At 36.5% G+C, this 19,042-nt stretch overlaps 2 protein-coding genes across 3 annotated transcripts in view; both read left to right on the plus strand.

Annotated features, from left to right (window-relative positions):
• Positions 1-19,042, plus strand: part of BckdhB (Branched chain keto acid dehydrogenase E1 subunit beta) — a 127,946-nt gene that overhangs the window by 34,142 nt on the left and 74,762 nt on the right. The window lies entirely within an intron of this gene.
• LOC141482072 (uncharacterized) lies at positions 3,096-18,910 on the plus strand. 2 transcript variants are annotated; one of them, XM_074174655.1, is made up of 2 exons: positions 3,096-4,947; positions 5,006-18,910. In XM_074174655.1, exons 1-2 carry the CDS (start codon positions 4,695-4,697, stop codon positions 5,293-5,295), a joined length of 543 nt encoding a protein of 180 aa, XP_074030756.1. In that variant the 5' UTR covers positions 3,096-4,694; the 3' UTR covers positions 5,296-18,910. Both variants share the same exon structure in this region, with proteins under 2 accessions (XP_074030756.1, XP_074030757.1).

Consider the following 19,042-nt stretch of genomic DNA (forward strand, 5'->3'; position numbering starts at 1 on the left):
CGTTCTACTTCCGCATGTAAGAGATCAATCCTTCTCATCGCCGAGGTTTTATTTTCCCTAATGCGGTTTAATTCCAACATGCTATTTCGCGTTGTTTTATCGCGATTTGAGGACAGCTTTGTCCTTTGAGACTTGTCGAATTCTCGAATTATTCGGCTTGCCGAAAAACCACCAATGCCCACGGTTTGTCGCTCTGCGACCAAGGGAGAGGCACTGATGTCCTCGTTTATTGAAAAAGAACGGTGAGTAGAACCTAGCCTCAGACTGGCTGATCCTACCGGAGTTCTGGGAATACTGTTTCCTGTGAAACCAGATTCCAAAGGGGTTCCTTGTCGGCTCGTAGGAGTCGCACTCAGGCGGCTAAAAATGTCTGACAGGAAGTTAGTTTGACCGAAACTTATGGTCTCGCGATTTGGCACTGGCGTATTCTCGGCAAGTTGCGCTCGCGCGTGTTTTGTCCTAGTCTGCATTTCGATTTCAAAAGTCCCTAATATGACTCTGACGAGGAAATAGTCAGAGGGTAGGATTCACGGAAATCTATGTTTTTAAGTTCACCCTTGGTTCGCGAAAGCTACTTTCCTAACCAAGGCCTACAGGGTGAACTGAGCTAGTGATGTAGGAATAAGGGGCCTATCGGTTGAACAGCACCCTAGGATGAGGGCCGCTCGCAGGATTAGGTGGAAAGGTATCGAAGTCCTGGAAAGGTCCCAACGGTTAAGTTGAGTCGTTCACCCGAAGGACGTAACTAATGATGTCTTGACCCTCTCGAGTTTAATCTCTAAACACCTCGATCTTTAACACCGCAAGGTGATCGGGTGGGTGAGACCGAGCAACTTTAGTAGGGACCTGCTCTTCCTTTGCAGGATTTGGGCTGCTTTCCTTCGGCGGGGTGCCAAAAGGAACCTGGACAAGCGTAAAATATGGTTATGTGCAATAATAATATATTCGACCAGTAGTCTGCTCCAGTATCCGGTTTAACAGCTCCCAAAATATCCACGGTCCTGGAATTCCTCTAATAAATATCCAGCCACTAATATATCCTGATTTGGTTTCAAGGGATCCTGAGAATTCCAAATTCCAGTAAAAATTCCTCCAAATTGGCTATATAGTGTTAACCGCAGCTTCCTGAAGACTCCAATGATGTGTTTTGTCTCTATTTAGTTCTGAGAAGAACCAGAGACTCGAATTCATTCAAAAAATCCTGACCGCAACTTGAAACTTTTAAAATATCTTCGGATATTTTAAATCGTTGTTACTTGTTCACTACTTTGACTTCGACTAACTATCGTAACTCGGAACTCCGCATATTTATCCTAAATAAACGGGCTCTCTTCCGCGCCACTTTCAGCCAACCAGAGATCGCAAAAGCCGTGCGATCCTGACTGACCTACTTTCAATAGTTCCACTACGAAAAAAACTCATTTCGTATGGATTTGCCAGCGTTTACGACCTGTTTTTATGCAGGCGCTGGGCTTTGAAGTAGGAATACCGCTCTGCTAATTTCCATTGACGTCTATATGCCGCTGTTTCTGTCTCATTCTTTTCATGTTTCGTTTCGCTTCCTCATTTTGCGTTGTACGATAAATGAAATCTAACAGTCTTCGGCCTCACTCGGAAATCTTCGGAAAATCACGAAAAACCTGAATTTTCGTTTTCCTTGATTTCATATAGATCTCGGCATCCTAAGACAAAAAGTCTTATGCCGCGTCTCGATATTCCTGTTCCTTCTTGCAAAAATGTGCGTTTGAAAAATCTTACATTTTTCAAACTCGAATGCTAATAAAAATTGACCCACGAGCACTGGAAACGTGATCGAGGTGTCAAACGATGGCTGCTAAGAATCTCTATCGATGCTTCTTTGAAGAAAGCACGATTTCCCTATCTAGCTAACTGAAAAAGCCATTTTCCGTAAAATCAGCGTTTTCCCTATTTAAAAATTAGCGAAGACTAATAATCTTGCAAAAGATTTTTCTATCGCTTAGGAAACGACATTTCATATCTTAATTTTCAAAACTAAGCTGAAATATCTTGGGAAAAGCAACGTTTTTCCGCGTTTTCGTGTTGTTCATTCTGAGTGGGCGGTCCTTATACTGGAGCTCGTGAAATTTCAAACTAGTTTTGTTTCACGACAACAGGTACTTCAGATACTTCAGGTAAACTTGCCTGTATTTGAATTACGTCAGGTACTATTCTTTGTGTTGGATCTTCTCTAGTTTTATTGTTTCTAGGAGTGTGTCTTGATTTGTTTAATATATTGAATGTTAGGTCTTGTTGTGTTTTGATTTGTACTTGTTCCTCGATAAGTGATTTATAACTTATGATGTACTGTTTGAAACTTTTGGTGTAGTAATGAATATTACTGGAGTTTTTTCCCAACACCAAATCGTTATTTTTACACCTCAATATTGATTTATAACTGTTAAATTTATGGATATTTGAGTTTTCCCAAATGTCCATGCTGTTTTCCTTATTGACTTGTTTTATGTGAGTTTTATGTTCTCTGGTGGGGGGAAATTATGTTTGTTTTGTATGGCGTGTGTTGCGAGGGTTTATGTATGACTTTTTGTGCTCATCGTACCTTTGGATCAGTTTTTTCAAGTGATAAATCATAAAAAATTCTAAAAATTATAAACAAATAAAGACCCAAACAAGCGATGTTCGGTTTTACAATTTTACAATTTTAATTGTAAATAATGGAGAGTACGAGTACGTAACTTGAAAATAATTTTTTTGAGGTACTTAAAGTGAATAGAAAAATTTAAAAAAATCATGATATAATTTAAACAGCATAGAAAACTGATTTCTGTTGGAATTTTTCATTAAAGTTGATTTTTCAATAACTAAGACAATTGTTAATTCCTTCTTATGTCGATAAAAGACATTCATAAACTGAAACAAATAAATTGTTCATAATTTTTTTATGAAAAAATGGACTATTTCAATATTTAAAGAAAAATCCACAACTTCATAGAGAAATGTCGATTATAATATTTAAAAAAATGTCTTAATGAAAATATTAATTGTTTTTAATCGCTTTTTTATATATCTACTGTTTAAATAATTATTAAAGACATTTTTCCTTTCCTAAAATCATAATTAACAGTTCTCTACAAAATTACAAAAAAAATCAATTAACAATTGCATTGTTTATTTACTCAATAATTTGTTGTAAACAAATTCTTGAAAGTTATAAAAATTATAAAAACACCCAAGAGCATAAAAATATCGAAGAAAAATTTTCCCATTACTTATTCAATTTTGCTGCAAAAGTTGCACCAGCTGATCCATTTGTTGACTTTGATGCTTAAATAACTTTTGAACTATCAGAGATACGACAATAAACATTCGGGTCCTTTTTGTAGACAATCAAATCATCTTTCAAATGTCATCTTGCATATATTTTTTAATTACTGGTAATTTGTTGTTTTAGGCATTTGTTTATAAAAATTAACGATTTCCTTGGGTTTTCCCAAATTTTCAGGCTTACAGCTCAGTAAATAATGCGAATTCGGATTTTGAAATTCAGAGCAATTTTGTTATCGAAATGAAGATGAAAATAATAACTCTGATGATGAAGATGAAAGTAGGAGATTTGAGCCGGTTCTAAGCCTCCTCCCACCACTATGACGTATTAATTGATTTTTTGTTGTTGTTGTTTAGTGAACTCAAGGTGACCTTGAAGTGACTGGTACATAGATCGTTCAGAATTTTTTTTCCGGTTCCAAGTCTGCCCTCACCACTATGACGTATTAATTGCTTTTTGTTGTTGTTTATGAAGTCAAGGCGATGTGACCTTGAAGTGTCTGGTGCATGGATCGTTCAGATTTTTTTTTCATTTGAGATTTTGTGTGTGTGTGTGTGTGTGTGTGTGAGAGAGAATGCACGGTACAGGGTTTCATCATGTTCTTGTCTATGTACAAACATACGTCTGCATACTTCGAAGATCCTCCAAGTAATGAATATTACATCGGTGTGAGCCCACCAAGTTAGTAGTGGTGTGACGTCACAGCAACAACCGTTCAACGGTAAGAGAGCAAGATGTTCACTCCACAACGTGTGGCTGAGTAATGCGTATTCATCGGTCTGCCCTCACCTCTCTCTCGATGTAGTGAAGGCTGTGACGTAACGTATCGCTCTACCCCAGCAGCAACCGTTCATCGGTAGGAGAGCTAGATGTGCACTCCACGGTGTGTGGTTGAGTATTGCGTATTCATCGATGTGCTCTTACCTTCCTCGATGTGGTGATGGCTATGACGTAAAGCATGACTCTACCCTCACTCTCGATGGTGACGCGCAGGCGGCGAGGACTGTGCTATTTAAGAAGCGAGTGAGTGTCGGTTATGCCAGTTTTCATCGAGTGAGTTAGTGGGAACATATCATAGAAAATGTATTCTTGTGAATGTGGTAAATCTTTTACTCGTAGTGACAACCTTCGTCGTCATCAGCTCCAGAGTTGCCAAGGAGGTCCATCAGTGAAACGAGTGAGATTAGATGACGCTGCAATACCTATGTACACATGTTATTGTTGAATTGTGACGATTCCATGGATTCAAGTGAATTCTCACAATAGAAGTCTGCAACATAAGAATAATGCATGTGTACAATTCAGGGATGGTGTTGAAATTATAAAGGGTGCTTTCAAGCGTCGGATTGCTACATACAGGGTGCAGAGTTCCATTGTTTCCACCGATTACATGTTATTCTTTAACAGAATCAGACAGAAAGTTATAGAATTATTGGAATCAGCTATCGGGGTTCACAATATCATCAAAGTGAATATGGAACTATTTGGGAGTTATATTCTGCAAAAGCAAGGCCTGGAGGAAACCAAATCATTTAACTCTCAGAATAGAACAGTTGACCAATCTACTGATTTGAATTCCTTATTTGATGGATTTCGAAATGGGATTATCGCTCAAACTACAGAATTCCAGGAACCTGATTCAGGTAAGCATTTCTACCAAGTTTTAATTGGATGTATCAGTAATTTTGATTTGTATTTAAGGTTGGACTTGTGAAAAAATCATGTTTCTGGAGGTGAACATCAATAAATACAGCCCGCTCAGTGGATGTTCATATTTGAAGCTACCTGAATGTATCGAGCGTAGCAAGGCCGTGGTTAATGTCCGTAATGAAGATCAGCATTATTTTGCATGGGCTATCACTTCAGCACTACATCCTGCAATCGATAGAACGTCAGAAGTTTCATCATATCCACATTTCAATACTGTCATAGATGTAACAGGTATGAATTTTCCGGTAAATCTGAAGGATATTGTGAAATTTGAGGACTAGAATGATATTTCAGTTAATGTGTACGGTTCAGAAAGTAAATTTGAGAAGGGTAAAATAATGTATGAAATAATTGGACCATTGTGTTACTCTCAGAGAAGACTTAGGAGACATGTCAATTTGTTACTTATCACAGATGATTTCGATAATAGTCATTATTGTTGGATCAAAGATCTTTTAAGATTAGTTTCAAGACAATTATCGGCTCATGAACATAAGAAATATTTTTGTGATGGATGTTTATTATATTTTTCTAATGAGCAATTACTATTACGTCATAAGATAAATGATTGTAATCACTTGAGTACTACAACACCATCAACCAATTTCAAAGTCAATAAATATGGGAAAATGGTGCCTGAAAATATAATAACGTTTGAAAACTTTGAGAAACAAATGAAGCTACCTTCTGTAGTTTATGCCAATTTCGAATCAGTACTCAAGCCGATTCAAACCACTAAGCCAAATCCTGAATACTCGTACTCGATCAAGACATTCAAACATGAGCCTTTTCATTTGCTTATTTGATTAAATGTTCAAACAATGATGATTTGTCAAAATTTGTATCGTATTGTGGTGTGGATGCAGCCCAGAAATTCGTCAGCAAAATTGAAGATGATTTGAAAAATATTTATGAAAATCATCTCAGGTTTCCTATTCCTATGGATGCACCAACTCCTGAGGAAGAGGAACAGTTTACTTCTGCTACAAATTGTGGCATTTATTCTAAACAATTCAATGATGGTGAAGTTAAAGTGAGGGATCATTGTCATCTCACAGGAAAAAAAGGTACCCTGCTGCTCATTCATCATGTTATTTGAATTTTGAATTACCAAATTTCATTTCTATTATTTTTCACAATCTGGGTGGATATGATTGTCACTTATTCATGAAGGAATTGTATAAAAACAAAGATGAAGTGGATGTCATCCCACAAACTAATGAGAAATATATATCTTTCACGAAACATCTCTATACACATTCCTAAACGGATAAAGATGGTAGGGTGGAGAAGAATCATTCGAAAATGAGATTCATTGATAATTCCAGATTCATGTCTAGTTCTTTGGAGAATTTAGGAGCCAATTTAATATCTGATCAGTGTATCGAGATGCGCAAACATTTCCCACAAATTGAAAATTTCAATTTAATGAGAAAGAAAGGTGTATTTTCCTATAGTTTTGTTGATGATATCGACAAACTGAATCATCCAAGACTTCCAACCAAATATCAATTTTATGATAAACTCAATTGTGAACATATATCAGATAATGATTATGGGAGAGCTCAACTTGTTTGGAATTTGTTCGAATGTCAGAATTTGAGTGAATACTCTGATTTATATTTAAAGTCAGATGTGTAACTATTATGTGACATTTTTGAAAAAACTTCAGAAATATATCTGTTGATAAATATAAATTGGATTCGGCACAATACTTCATCACACCCGGATTATCATGGGATGCCATGTTGAAATATACTAATATTGAATTGGAATTACTAACTGACATTGATATGGTTCACTTCTTTCAAAAAGGTATTCGTGGTGGAATCAGTCAATGTAGTGAAAGGAAACATAAAGCGAACAATAAATTTTTACCGAATTATAATCCAAATGAACCATCTTCATTGATTTCATATTTGGATGCAACAAATCTATATGGTCACAGCATGTCACAATCATTACCAACAGGTGAATTTTCATGGTTAACACTGTTACGGGGGCAATTCCAATATGAACCTTCATCTACAATGAGATGAAAATGATTCTATAAATATCTGAAATTATGCTGCATTATTGTTTCTTGACCAAAACCAGCCTGCTCACTCAGTGGTGTGGGCGTGGGAACTCAAAAAAAAAAGAAATGTTATATAAAATAAAGGGGCGCCACCCGTTTAATACGGTTTTGTGTCGCCAAGAAACTTACTTAAACGGGAAAGAAATATAATCGAAAATTATAAATAACAACCGATCATAAATAATCAACACTTAATGTCCAATAAAAAGAATTGATTTACTAGATATCCCTTAACCAAAACAGGTTGATAACTATGGTTAATAAATGACAACATATCGTTCATATATGAATCTCCAAATATAGGTATAATTGGCTCACAAAGTAAAACTATTATTATTATGACATAAGAAAATATGGTCTCATATATTCAGGTGATAATAAAATGTTCATAATTAAGGAAGAGCCTGCACTGGTATTTCTTGGTTTTTGCAGTATCGTAGCAGCAATCCCAGCGGTAGAAATTATAGATAAACAATAAAGAAATACTCACTTACCGGACGTATCCTTCTTGCAATATTGTATAAAAAAATATAGACCAAATAGTCCTCACGAATACCGATCCTACGACAATACTTCGGATCTTAGCTTGGCGGGACTTGAGGACTTTTTCCTATTTCACCCAGACAATCTATCGTCGAGCAATAAATAGAAAGTGATCTGTGGTGCATTCAAGGAAATGAAAAATCCAAAAGTGGAACCCTAAAAATTATACCATTCGAATCTTAGCATATAACACAACAAGAAAGATGAATAGTTATTTTCAATGTTTGTTTTTGCCTTACCTCAATATTAGAGGGTTCATTTACTCAATAGTAGGTTTCCAAAAGAAAATGATAAGACACAAAATTTCCTTCAGTAGAGTTCAGTGCATTAATCCATAGAAGCAGAAGATTTCAGGATTGTTATCAATTGGAGCATCAAACTAATTCCTATATGATGATTCATATCTGCAATAATTCTCAAATCGACAAAACTTTATAACAATACCAAGTCGCTGATCTCCAGTACACTCGCTTACTGACTGAATGTCCTATTTTCACTGTGCACCGAGAATTACAAAATTCGAGGAACGAATGATCAACAAACCTATTTGAAAAAAACTTAATATTTGCTGGAAGGATTCGAGGAAACGAGAGAAGACACTTGACCGTTTCCCTGTCTTTGTTGAATTCGCACCTTTCATTCGAAGGAATAGGGTAGGCGTAGCGCGGGCATAGATTGTATTCGATAGTTCGCACGGAGACCAATGAATAAAATACCGGGAGATTTATAATTATATTTTTGAAAAAGAAATTATTGAATGATAGGGAAATTTCATTAACTTCAGTTACCAACGTTCGGAAATAAGTTGCTTGTTATTAGGAATTCAACTATAATAAGACTACTGGGAAAATGAACTGTAACAACACCTCATGAAATTCTCAATTTTGATATAATGAATGTTGATGTTGATCCTTATGGATATGTATTGGAAGTTGATATATATTATCTCTAAGAACTTCACGAAAAACATTCCAATTTTCCATTCTTAGTTGAACGTTTCATACCTCCATATGCAAAATCGAAAGTTCCCAAATCAATTCCAAATTCAAACGATGAAAAAAAATATATTGTTCTCTATAGAAACTTACAGCAAGCTGTCAATCATGACTTGATAGTGATGAACACACATAGAGTATTGAGGTTCAAGCAATCATGTTGAATGAAGTCCTATACAAGATTTGAATACTGAAATGCGTAATCGATCTAATAACAAATCTGAAAAAGATTTCTGCAAACTAATGAATAATGCAGTCTATGGAAAAACAATGAAAAACCTAGACAATAGAATTGATGTTAGACTCATTACACATTGGGAAAATATAAAAAGAACTTTAGGTGCTAGTTGTCCCATATCCCGACCAAATTTTAAAAAATACTCCATTTTTATAGAAAATTTTGTTGCCATTCAATTGGCTGGAGTAAAAGTTCATTATGATAAACCACTGTATTTGGGATTTTCCATTCTGGAATTATCCAAAACAGTTATGTATGATTTTTTCTATGGATGTATCAAACAACAGTTTGGATAAGATGCGTCCTTACCCTATACTGATACCGACTCCCTTATTCTCAAAGTAAATACAGACATTTTCTATGAATTTATCAAAAATAATATAAATACGGTCGATACATCCAATTATAAAATAGGAAACCAATTCATTATTCCAGTGACAAAGTCAGTTCTGGGTAATTTCAAGGATGAATTCCCAAATGATCCAATAATCAGCTTTTACGGTACAGGTGCTAAAACGTATTATGTGAAATCTATTGATGGTGAACTGAAGAAGGCCAAAGGCGTCAAACGATCTGTTATGAAGGATGAATTGACATGTGAAGATTATGAAAAAATCATCGAAGAAGGAGGTATGATATTCAGGAAGATGAACTCATTCAGAAGCGTATTGCATGATATTTACATTGAAAAGATTCAACAAAAGATTCATCATTCCGAATACCACTCGAACTCTTCCATGGGGTCATAGCAATATAGAGTTTTATCGAAATGATCCTGATGACAACGTTCTTTGGGTGTCTGAAATCGTTCATTCTTTTTCTCAAGAGAGCGCCTTAGACCAACTAATTAATTTGTTGACTGCCGAGATGAATAACTGAATTATCATTCGAAGTGTTGTTGCTTTTTCCTTCAAACCGGAACATTCATTATTTGTGATTATTTCAGTGTGATTTTTTTACATTGAAGTATTACTTTTGCCAAGTCACTTTGATGAATATAAAAATGATAAAAAAATATGTTATTTGTTTTACTTATATTTTTCCTAACCAATTACTGCAAAGTATATAACATAATGTGAATGAAAGAAATATCAGTTTGAAAAGAATCATCTTAGGGTGCACAATGTCTAAAACGATAGATAAGTTTGGTAGAAAAAGAAAATGTGGTGGTAATGTCATTCGAGGTCCTCCCGGGAATGGATTTAAATTAACAAAAGATGGTCATTATGACATTATGAAAAATATTGAAAAATACAAGCGAACCAATTGACAAGAGTGATTGTGTAACTGTATCATATCTTGAGGGGGAAATTAATGGAACAAAAGAGGTCATACTCCTAGCCCTACAAGCTGGAATACAATCCACAATTGGTAATATTTCTCGCGATGCACGTCAAGCATTCGATGATAAAATTGCAGAGTGTAACAGCGGAAAATAAATTAAACGATGTTCACTGTTCAAAAGTATGCTTTATTCTGCCCAAATATATTTTCTAATCATTCTTTCGATTACTCACGTTTACATAAGAATCTAAAGACAAAGAAACAAAGCGTATGTCTGACCCAACCCTAAATGACTAATCAACTGGAGTAGAATAAAATATACAGGATCTTCCGTTGTTCTAAATAATAACCACTTGAATAACAACAAAAATATTGATAACAATAATAATGATAATGTATAATGTAATGTAATGTATACTCAATCACTAATCAAGTATTTCGTTACAAGAAGCGAGGATAACTTTGGCTCGTAAATATGATAATCTTAAAAGTGATGTAGAAATGAAAATGTCTGACATAACAGCGTCTACAATGGAACAGAGAGTTGTAGTTTTGGAGAAAAAACATAAACCCAAGTCATCAGATGGACTGGGATATCCAGGACTGGACATCAATCCAAATATTAGAATAATAGAACCAAAACCAAAAGATGTATTAATTGAACGAACATGGTGAATGTATTCCGCGCGTGTTTTCCCGCATTATGGTAGGTTAGGTTAGATTACATTTTGTTAAGTTAGGTTTATACACATGTTACGTTCATACATACGTTAGGTTAGGATAGATCAGGTTTGGTTAGGTTAGGTTACATTATGTTAGGTTAGGTTCATACATACGTTAGGTTAGTTCCATACATACGTTAGGTTATGATAATTAGGTTAGGTTAGGTTACATTATGTTAGGTTAGGTTACATTATGTCAGGTTAGGTTAATACATACGTTAGGTTAGATCCATACATACGTTTGGTTAGGATAGGACATTAATCCAAATGTTAGAATGCATTTCGCGCACAAAGCGCGCGTTTATCCAGGGTCGGAGGCCCCGCCTACCTAGGTGGGGGGGCACGCCCTCCCTCCAACTGTCACCACCCACTTTTCAGAGACCCCGCCCACTGCCCCGAAGCCCTGTCCACCACCCCACCCTCAACTCCCAACACTTGAGCATGCACGCCCCCACCCACTATTGCACTTTCGGGTCCCCGCTACATTCCCACCATTCGCGCATTCATGCTTATACCCCGAGGAGAGCGCTCCTCAACATTCAGTACGACGACTCAAGTCAACGTTAGCAGTCCAGTCCACTCCAGCTCAGTCCAGTGCAGTGCAGAAGCAGAATTTAGAGTAAGTTAACATTATTATTTTTTTTATATCAACTAACTTTGAATTATTTTAGATTTTCAGAATGACATCCAACACACAGGAAATCAATAATGCTGTGGCATCGATCATGCCGGTGGTCAAGGAGAAGGCAGCAACGTCAAGCGGTAGGGGGCGCTCTCTCAGCTCTGAGTTATTCCAAGCGGACAGAGGTGAGAAGAAGGTCATTCATCAACCTACAGCAACTTCGAGCGGTAAGGGCCGATCTCTCAGCCCTGACTTATTCGAGGAGGAGGACAGGGTTGTCAAGAAGGTCAGTCGACAACCTGCAGCTAGATCTAGTCGTATTGAAAAGTACAGACTAATCCTTATGCAGGTAGTTGGACGACGCTCCACGTCACCCGCAGCAGTAGTGGAAAAACCGAGGGCGTCTTCTCCGGAGGACCCCATCGTATTGACCCCGTTGGCGGTGCCGCTTTCGCCGCTGCCAGCAACACCGGCGAATCCTCAAGTGTTGGTGCCACAAGTGCCAGTGCGACAGCCTATCGGAGAGGATAGTGAAAGGTTGAAAACTTTCCTACAGAGGTGTAGGGATCTAGCGAGGCCGCGTTGGTTACCATGAACCGGCAAATGGCTGAAATGGTTAACCGACGGTGACAATCAGAAAAAGAAATGGCCGAAATAGATCGGAATTATGCATCTCTGCAGGAAAGGTGTAAAGCAAAGACCTCTTCGGTAGAGCGGTACAAAAAATTAGTGACAATTATGGACACTTTTTTCGTAGATTCAGTGTGAATATAAGATTAGTTTTATGTTAGTTAGGAATATTTAATTATGGTAGTTTGAGTTTATTTTTGTAATTGTTGAAAAAAAAATAAAAAAAAAAAGTGAAATAAAGGGTGTACATTGTTTTGGTTTGGGTATACATTGAACAATGCGATGGTTCGAGCATTTTTCTTCACTTCGTCTTATTATTATTTTCTTTTTTTATTTATTTCAATTCCAAGCTCTTCTAGACAAATACCTCACATCAGTTTTTGTGTTCTCTAATCACTTGTAAATAATCTTTTGCGAAAAAAAGAAAAAAAAAGACATGTTTCACAATGAAATCAATAAGTATAATTCATATTGTATTTTATTCATTCAATTATCTCTTTCATTGAATATAGCTTATGTCATTTTGCAATTCATTCCCACTTAATCCCCACTCCTTCCCACCCCTCCCCCCTCGCTTTCAAAAGTATAAAAGTAGAAATCATCTGTTGGAATATTCAGTTGATCAGCCACCTCCAACATGCAACCTGACTCAACTAGCGAACCATACAGACTCCAGGAGCATCAGACGCCTTACTATGCGTCGATCCAGCAGCGTGTCGTTCACTCAACGACGGCACCTCATAGGATATCGCACGACAATGATATACCATCGGATTATCAATTGCAGGTGCAATTTGTTTGTTACCGGCAGTGATGAAGCGGACCTATCAGACAACGAATATCCGGACCTTAACGATTGGCGGGGTTCTGAATGGGATTCTGATAATGATAACCTACCGTCCGGAGATAGCGATGATGATGACGCTGATGATGAGTCCGAGGAATTCGAGGATAGACCTCAACCATCCACAACCACCATCGAAGATAGTCCTCCACCATCCCCCATCGTGACTGATGATGAAGTCCTCAATTCGGATGACGATATGTAATCGTTTCCTCGTTTCTTCCACCCTTTCCTTTCCTTTCCTTCCACGGAGTACACACTTTTTGGTTGATGTACACGAGGCACTGCGAGGCTGGGGAAGTGTCTTCCTCCCTCTCTCTTATTAGTTTTTGTTTTCATAATAATCACACAGAGTTTCTCATAATAATCACACAGAGTTTCTCATAATAATCACTCAGAGTTTCATGAAGATCGTCATTCTTGGTGTTTTCGAATTTCAAACACTGAATTGTTCTACATTTACACTTCAACCCTCCATTTTATTTTTTCCAATATAAATATAGTATCAATCCCAGTTCTACATCATTCTTCCACAATGTCGAGTAAAGTACCCATCCAGGTACACGAAATAGATTCAACGTCCTATCATTTCAGTACAACCTTCGCTCAATTTCTGCAACGCAGAAATTGAGCGAAGTAGATGCAGAGTTTGAGATGGCTGTTGACGACTTAGACAATGTAGATGATTATGCGGACGACGTCATTAGTATATCATCTGATTCAGATGATTATGAGGACGACATCATTAGTATATCATCTGATTCAGATGATTATGAGGACGACATCATTAGTATATCATCTCATTCAGATGATTCAGATGACGACACCATCATTATTGTTTCTGATGATGATGAGGAGCATTAGTCCATACCATTGCATGGATAATAAAAACAGCCCTTTTCAGGGCTACAATTGAAGACTGAAACAAAAACAACTTTTTTCAGAGCTATCATTATACTTTTAAACAGAAACAGGTTCATACCATAGTAGTTGTTTACAGCTGATTCTCGGCCTCCCCCCACCACTATGACGTATTAATTGCTTTTTTTATTGGTTGTTGTTTGGTGAAGTCAAGGTGATGTGACCTTGAAGGGTGTGGTGTATGGATCGTTCAGAATTTTTTTCCCGGTTCTAATCCTCCCCCCACCAATATGACGTGTTATTTGCTTTTTTTGTTGTGCAGTGAAGTCAAGGCGTTGTGACCTTGAAGTGTCTGGTGCATGGATCGTTCAGATTTTTTTTTCATATGAGATTTTGTGTGTTTATGTGTGTGTAGGAGAATGCACGGTACAGGGTTTCATCATGTGCTTGTTTGTCTGTGTACAAACATACGTCTGCATACTTCGAAGATCCTCCAAGTAATAAATGCTCCATCGGTGTTAGGGCACCAAGTTAGTAGTGGAGTGACGTCACAGCAATAACCGTTCAACGGCTAGAGAGCGACATGTTCACTCCACGACGTGTGGCAGAGTAATGCGTATTCATCGGTCTGCCCTCACCTCTCCCGAAGCGATGAAGGTTGTGATGTAACGCATTGCTCTAGCCCCGCTATCGATGGTGACACCACGGCAGCCGAGGACCGTCTGCCTAACGTCTACCCTCTCCGAGACCGCAACGACCACTGCTTGCTCGTATATCGACATCTGTTATCGCATTCAGTTGGGAGGTAATCTTGGCGCATGTATTTGAGAAGTGGGGTTGGCTATGACGTCTTGACGGGTCCTATCAGAGTGTATTTAAGAAGCGTACGAGTGTTGGCTATGTCAGTTTACATCAAGTGAGTTAGTGAGAACTATTATATAAAATGTATTCCTGTGACTGTGGTAAATCTTTCACTCGTAGTGATAATCTTCGTCGGCATCAGCTCCAGAGTTGCCAAGGAGGGCCTGCAGTGAAACGGGTGAGAGTGGATAATGCAACACCTATGTATACGTGCAATTGTTGTAATGTGACAATTCCTATGACCCAAGTGAATTCTCACCGAAGAACCATGAGTCATAAAAATAATGCATGTGTTCAATTGTCTGACGGTGTTCAAATTATAACGAATGCATTCAATTGCCGCATTGCTACATACAGGGTGGAGAGTTCGATTGTAACCAGTGACTACATGTCATTTTTCAATGAGATTAGGCAGAAGGTCATTGAATTACTGGAATCAGCCATCAGGATCCATAAAAGCATCAAGGTGAATATGGAAGTTTTTGGGAATTATATTCTTCAGACTGATGATTCGAGGGACACGAAGTCATTTAATTCCCAAAATAAAATAGTGGACCAATCTTCAGATTTGAATGCTGTTTTTGATGGATTCCGTGATGTGATTGTGGCTCAAACGACTGAGTTCCAGGATCGTGACTCAGGTATTTATTTTTTAAAAATTTCAATAAGATTGAATAGTAATTTTTTTTTTTTTATAATTCAGGTTGGACTTGTGAAAAAATATTGTTTCTCGAGGTCAACATTAATAAATACAGTCCACTGGAAGGACGTTCATATGTGAAGCTGCCTCAATGTATTCAATGGAAGAAAGCTGTTGTGAATGTTCGTAATGAAGATCAATATTGTTTTGCTTGGGCTATAACATCAGCATTATATCCTGCAGATAGTCGAGTGTCCGAACTTACGTCATATCCACATTTTTCCACTGTTTTAGATGTCACAGGTATGGATTTTCCGGTTAAAGTTAATAATAAGAGTATCGAAATATTCGAAGATAGGAATGATATTTCAATTAATGTTTACGGTTTAGAGAGTACATTTGAGAAGGGTAAAATGAAGTATGAAGTGATTGGTCCATTGCGATACTCACAGAGAAGACTCCGGAGACATGTCAATTTGTTGTTTATAACTGATGACTCCGGTAATGGTCACTATTGTTGGATCAAAGATCTTTCAAGATTAGTTTCTAATCAACTATCAGCTCATAGACAGAAAAAATATTTTTGTGACGGATGTTTGATATATTTTTCTGATGAGAGATTGCTTTTACGTCATAATATGTATGATTGTAATCACATTAGTACCACAACACCAACTACTAATTTAAAGATCAATAAATATGGTAGAATGGTTGCGGAAAATAAACTAATGTTTGAAAACTTTGAGAGGCAAATGAGGGTGCCATTTGTAGTGTATGCTGATTTTGAATCAGTGCTTAAACCGATTCATGTGAATGAGCCAAATCCTGAAAGTTCATACACGATTAAAACATTCAAACATGCCCCATATTCATTTGCTTGTTTGATAAAGTGTTCATATAATGATGATTTGTCAAAATTTGTTACATATAGGGGTGTAGATGCAGCTCAGAAATTTGTGAGTAGCATTGAAGATGATACACAAACTGACGAAGAAGAAGAACAGTTTGCTGCAGCCAGAACTTGTGGTATATGTAATAAAGCATTTACTGATGGTGAAGTCAAAGTAAGAGATCATTGTCATGTCACAGGAAAGAAAAGATCACATGCCGCTCACTCGAAATGTAATTTAAATTTCAAAATACCAAACTTCATACCTATCATTTTTCATAATTTAAGTGGTTATGATTGTCATTTATTCATAAAAGAATTGTATAGGAATAAAGAGAAAGTTGATGTTATCCCGCAAACTAAAGAGAAATATATATCTTTCACGAAGCATCTCTTCACACACAGCTATACCGATAAAGATGGTGTGGTTAGGAAGAATTATCTCAAAATGAGATTTATCGATAGTTATAAATTTATGACTAATCCGTTGGAGAAGTTGGGTGCAAACTTGACCTCCGATCAATGTTTGGAGATGCACAAACATTTCCCACAAATTGAGAAATTCAATTTGATGAGACAGAAAGGTGTATTTCCATATAGTTTTGTTGATGACATTGACAAATTGAATTATCCATTACTTCCGACAAAAAATCAGTTTTATGACACACTCAATTGTGAACATATATCGGAAACTGATTATGATAGGGCTAGAAATGTTTGGAATTTATTCGAGTGTCAGAATTTGGGGGAATACTCTGATTTGTATTTGAAGTCGGATGTATTGCTACTATGTGATATTTTTGAAAACTTCCGCACCACAAGTTTAGAGATATATAACTTAGATCCGGCACAATATTATACTGCACCTGGATTATCATGGGATGCCATGTTGAAGTTCACTAATGTTGAATTGGAATTACTAACTGACATTGATATGATTCACTTTTTTCAAAAAGGTATACGAGGTGGAATTAGTCAATGTAGCGAGAGGAAACATATAGCAAATAATAGATTTTTACCCAGTTATAATCCCAATGAACCTTCCACATTCATTACATATTTAGATGCAACAAATCTATACGGTCACAGTATGTCACAACCTCTACCAACAAGTGAATTTACATGGTTGACACCAAATGAAATTCTTAATCTTGATGTGATGGATGTGAGTACTGATAGTCCGTATGGGTATGTATTTGAAGTGGACATTCATTATCCACAAGAGTTGCATGATAAACATTCTGACCTTCCATTTTTAGTCGAAAAAATAATACCACCTCGTACACAATCGAAAATTCCCAAATTAATTCCAAATTTGAATGATAAAAGAAAATATATTGTTCATTATAGGAATCTACAGCAAGCTGTCAAAAATGGATTGATTGTAATGAATACACATAGAGTATTGAAATTCAAACAATCATGCTGGATGAAACCCTATATAGATCTTAATACTGAAATGCGTAATAGGTCTAACAACAAATCTGTTAAAGATTTCTATAAACTAATGAATAATGCGGTGTATGGAAAGACAATGGAGAATGTAGATAATCGAATTGATGTTAGACTCGTTACACATTGGGAAAATATAAAGAAAAATATAGGTGCCAGCACTCTCATAGCCAAACCATATTTCAAAAATTGTTCAATTTTCACTGATAATTTCGTTGCCATTCAATTGGGTAGAGTGAAGGTTCATTACGATAAACCATTATATTTGGGATTTTCCATATTAGAATTATCTAAAACAGTCATGTATGACTTTTTCTATGGATGCATCAAACAACACTTTGATGAAAATGTCTCTTTACTTTACACAGATACCGACTCGCTCATTCTTAAAGTAAACACAGAAAATTTTTATGAATTCATAAAAACTAACATAAGTAGATTTGATACATCCAATTACAGTATAGTTAACCAATTCAATATTCCAGTAACAAGTTCAGTCTTGGGTAACTTCAAAGATGAATTTCCAAATGATCCAATCATGAGTTTTTATGGTACAGGTGCTAAAGCATATTATGTGAAATCTGTTGATGGTGAATTTAAGAAAGCCAAAGGGGTTAAACGATCTGTAATAAAGAATGAATTGACATGCGAAGATTATCAAAAAATCGTCGAACAAGGTGGTATGATATTCAGAAAGATGAATTCATTCAGAAGCGTGTTACATGATATGTATACTGAATTGAAAAATAAAGTTGCATTATCATATCACGACGATAAACGATTTATCATTCCGAATACTACCCACACTCTTCCTTGGGGTCATAATGATATTGAATTTTATGAAAACGATCCAAATGAGAACATTCGTTGGATAAGTAATATTATTCAACAATCACAATCTCAGGAGACTCCATTGGATCAATTGATTAATTTATTATCTGCCGAGATCAATGATTGAAATATCATTCAATATCTTCAAAACCGGAAAATTCAATATTGATATTTATGTAGCCATTTATAATTAATAATATATGATAGAAGTAATGTGATATTAATGTATTATGTATGTATGTATATGTATTACTGTAATGAATATAAAATGATTAAAATTTTATTTGTATTATTTCTATTTCCCTAATCAATTACTGCAATATATAGTATAATGTAAATGACAGAAATATCAGTTTGAAGAGAATCATCGTAGAGTGCACAATGTCTAAAACAATCGATAAGTTTGGTAGAACCCCCCGTCGCCACCAACTTTTCGGATACCCCGCCCCTTCCCGAAGCCCCGCCCCCTTTCCGAAGCCCGCCCCTCCCCTCCCCGAAGCCCCGCCCCCGACTCCCAACATTTGCGCATGTACACCCCT

The sequence above is a fragment of the Leptinotarsa decemlineata genome, unplaced genomic scaffold (genome assembly GCF_025532065.1).
Source record: "Leptinotarsa decemlineata unplaced genomic scaffold, Ldec_3_MD MMD2_tig00000690_RagTag_RagTag, whole genome shotgun sequence".
Taxonomy (NCBI): Eukaryota; Metazoa; Arthropoda; class Insecta; order Coleoptera; family Chrysomelidae; genus Leptinotarsa; species Leptinotarsa decemlineata.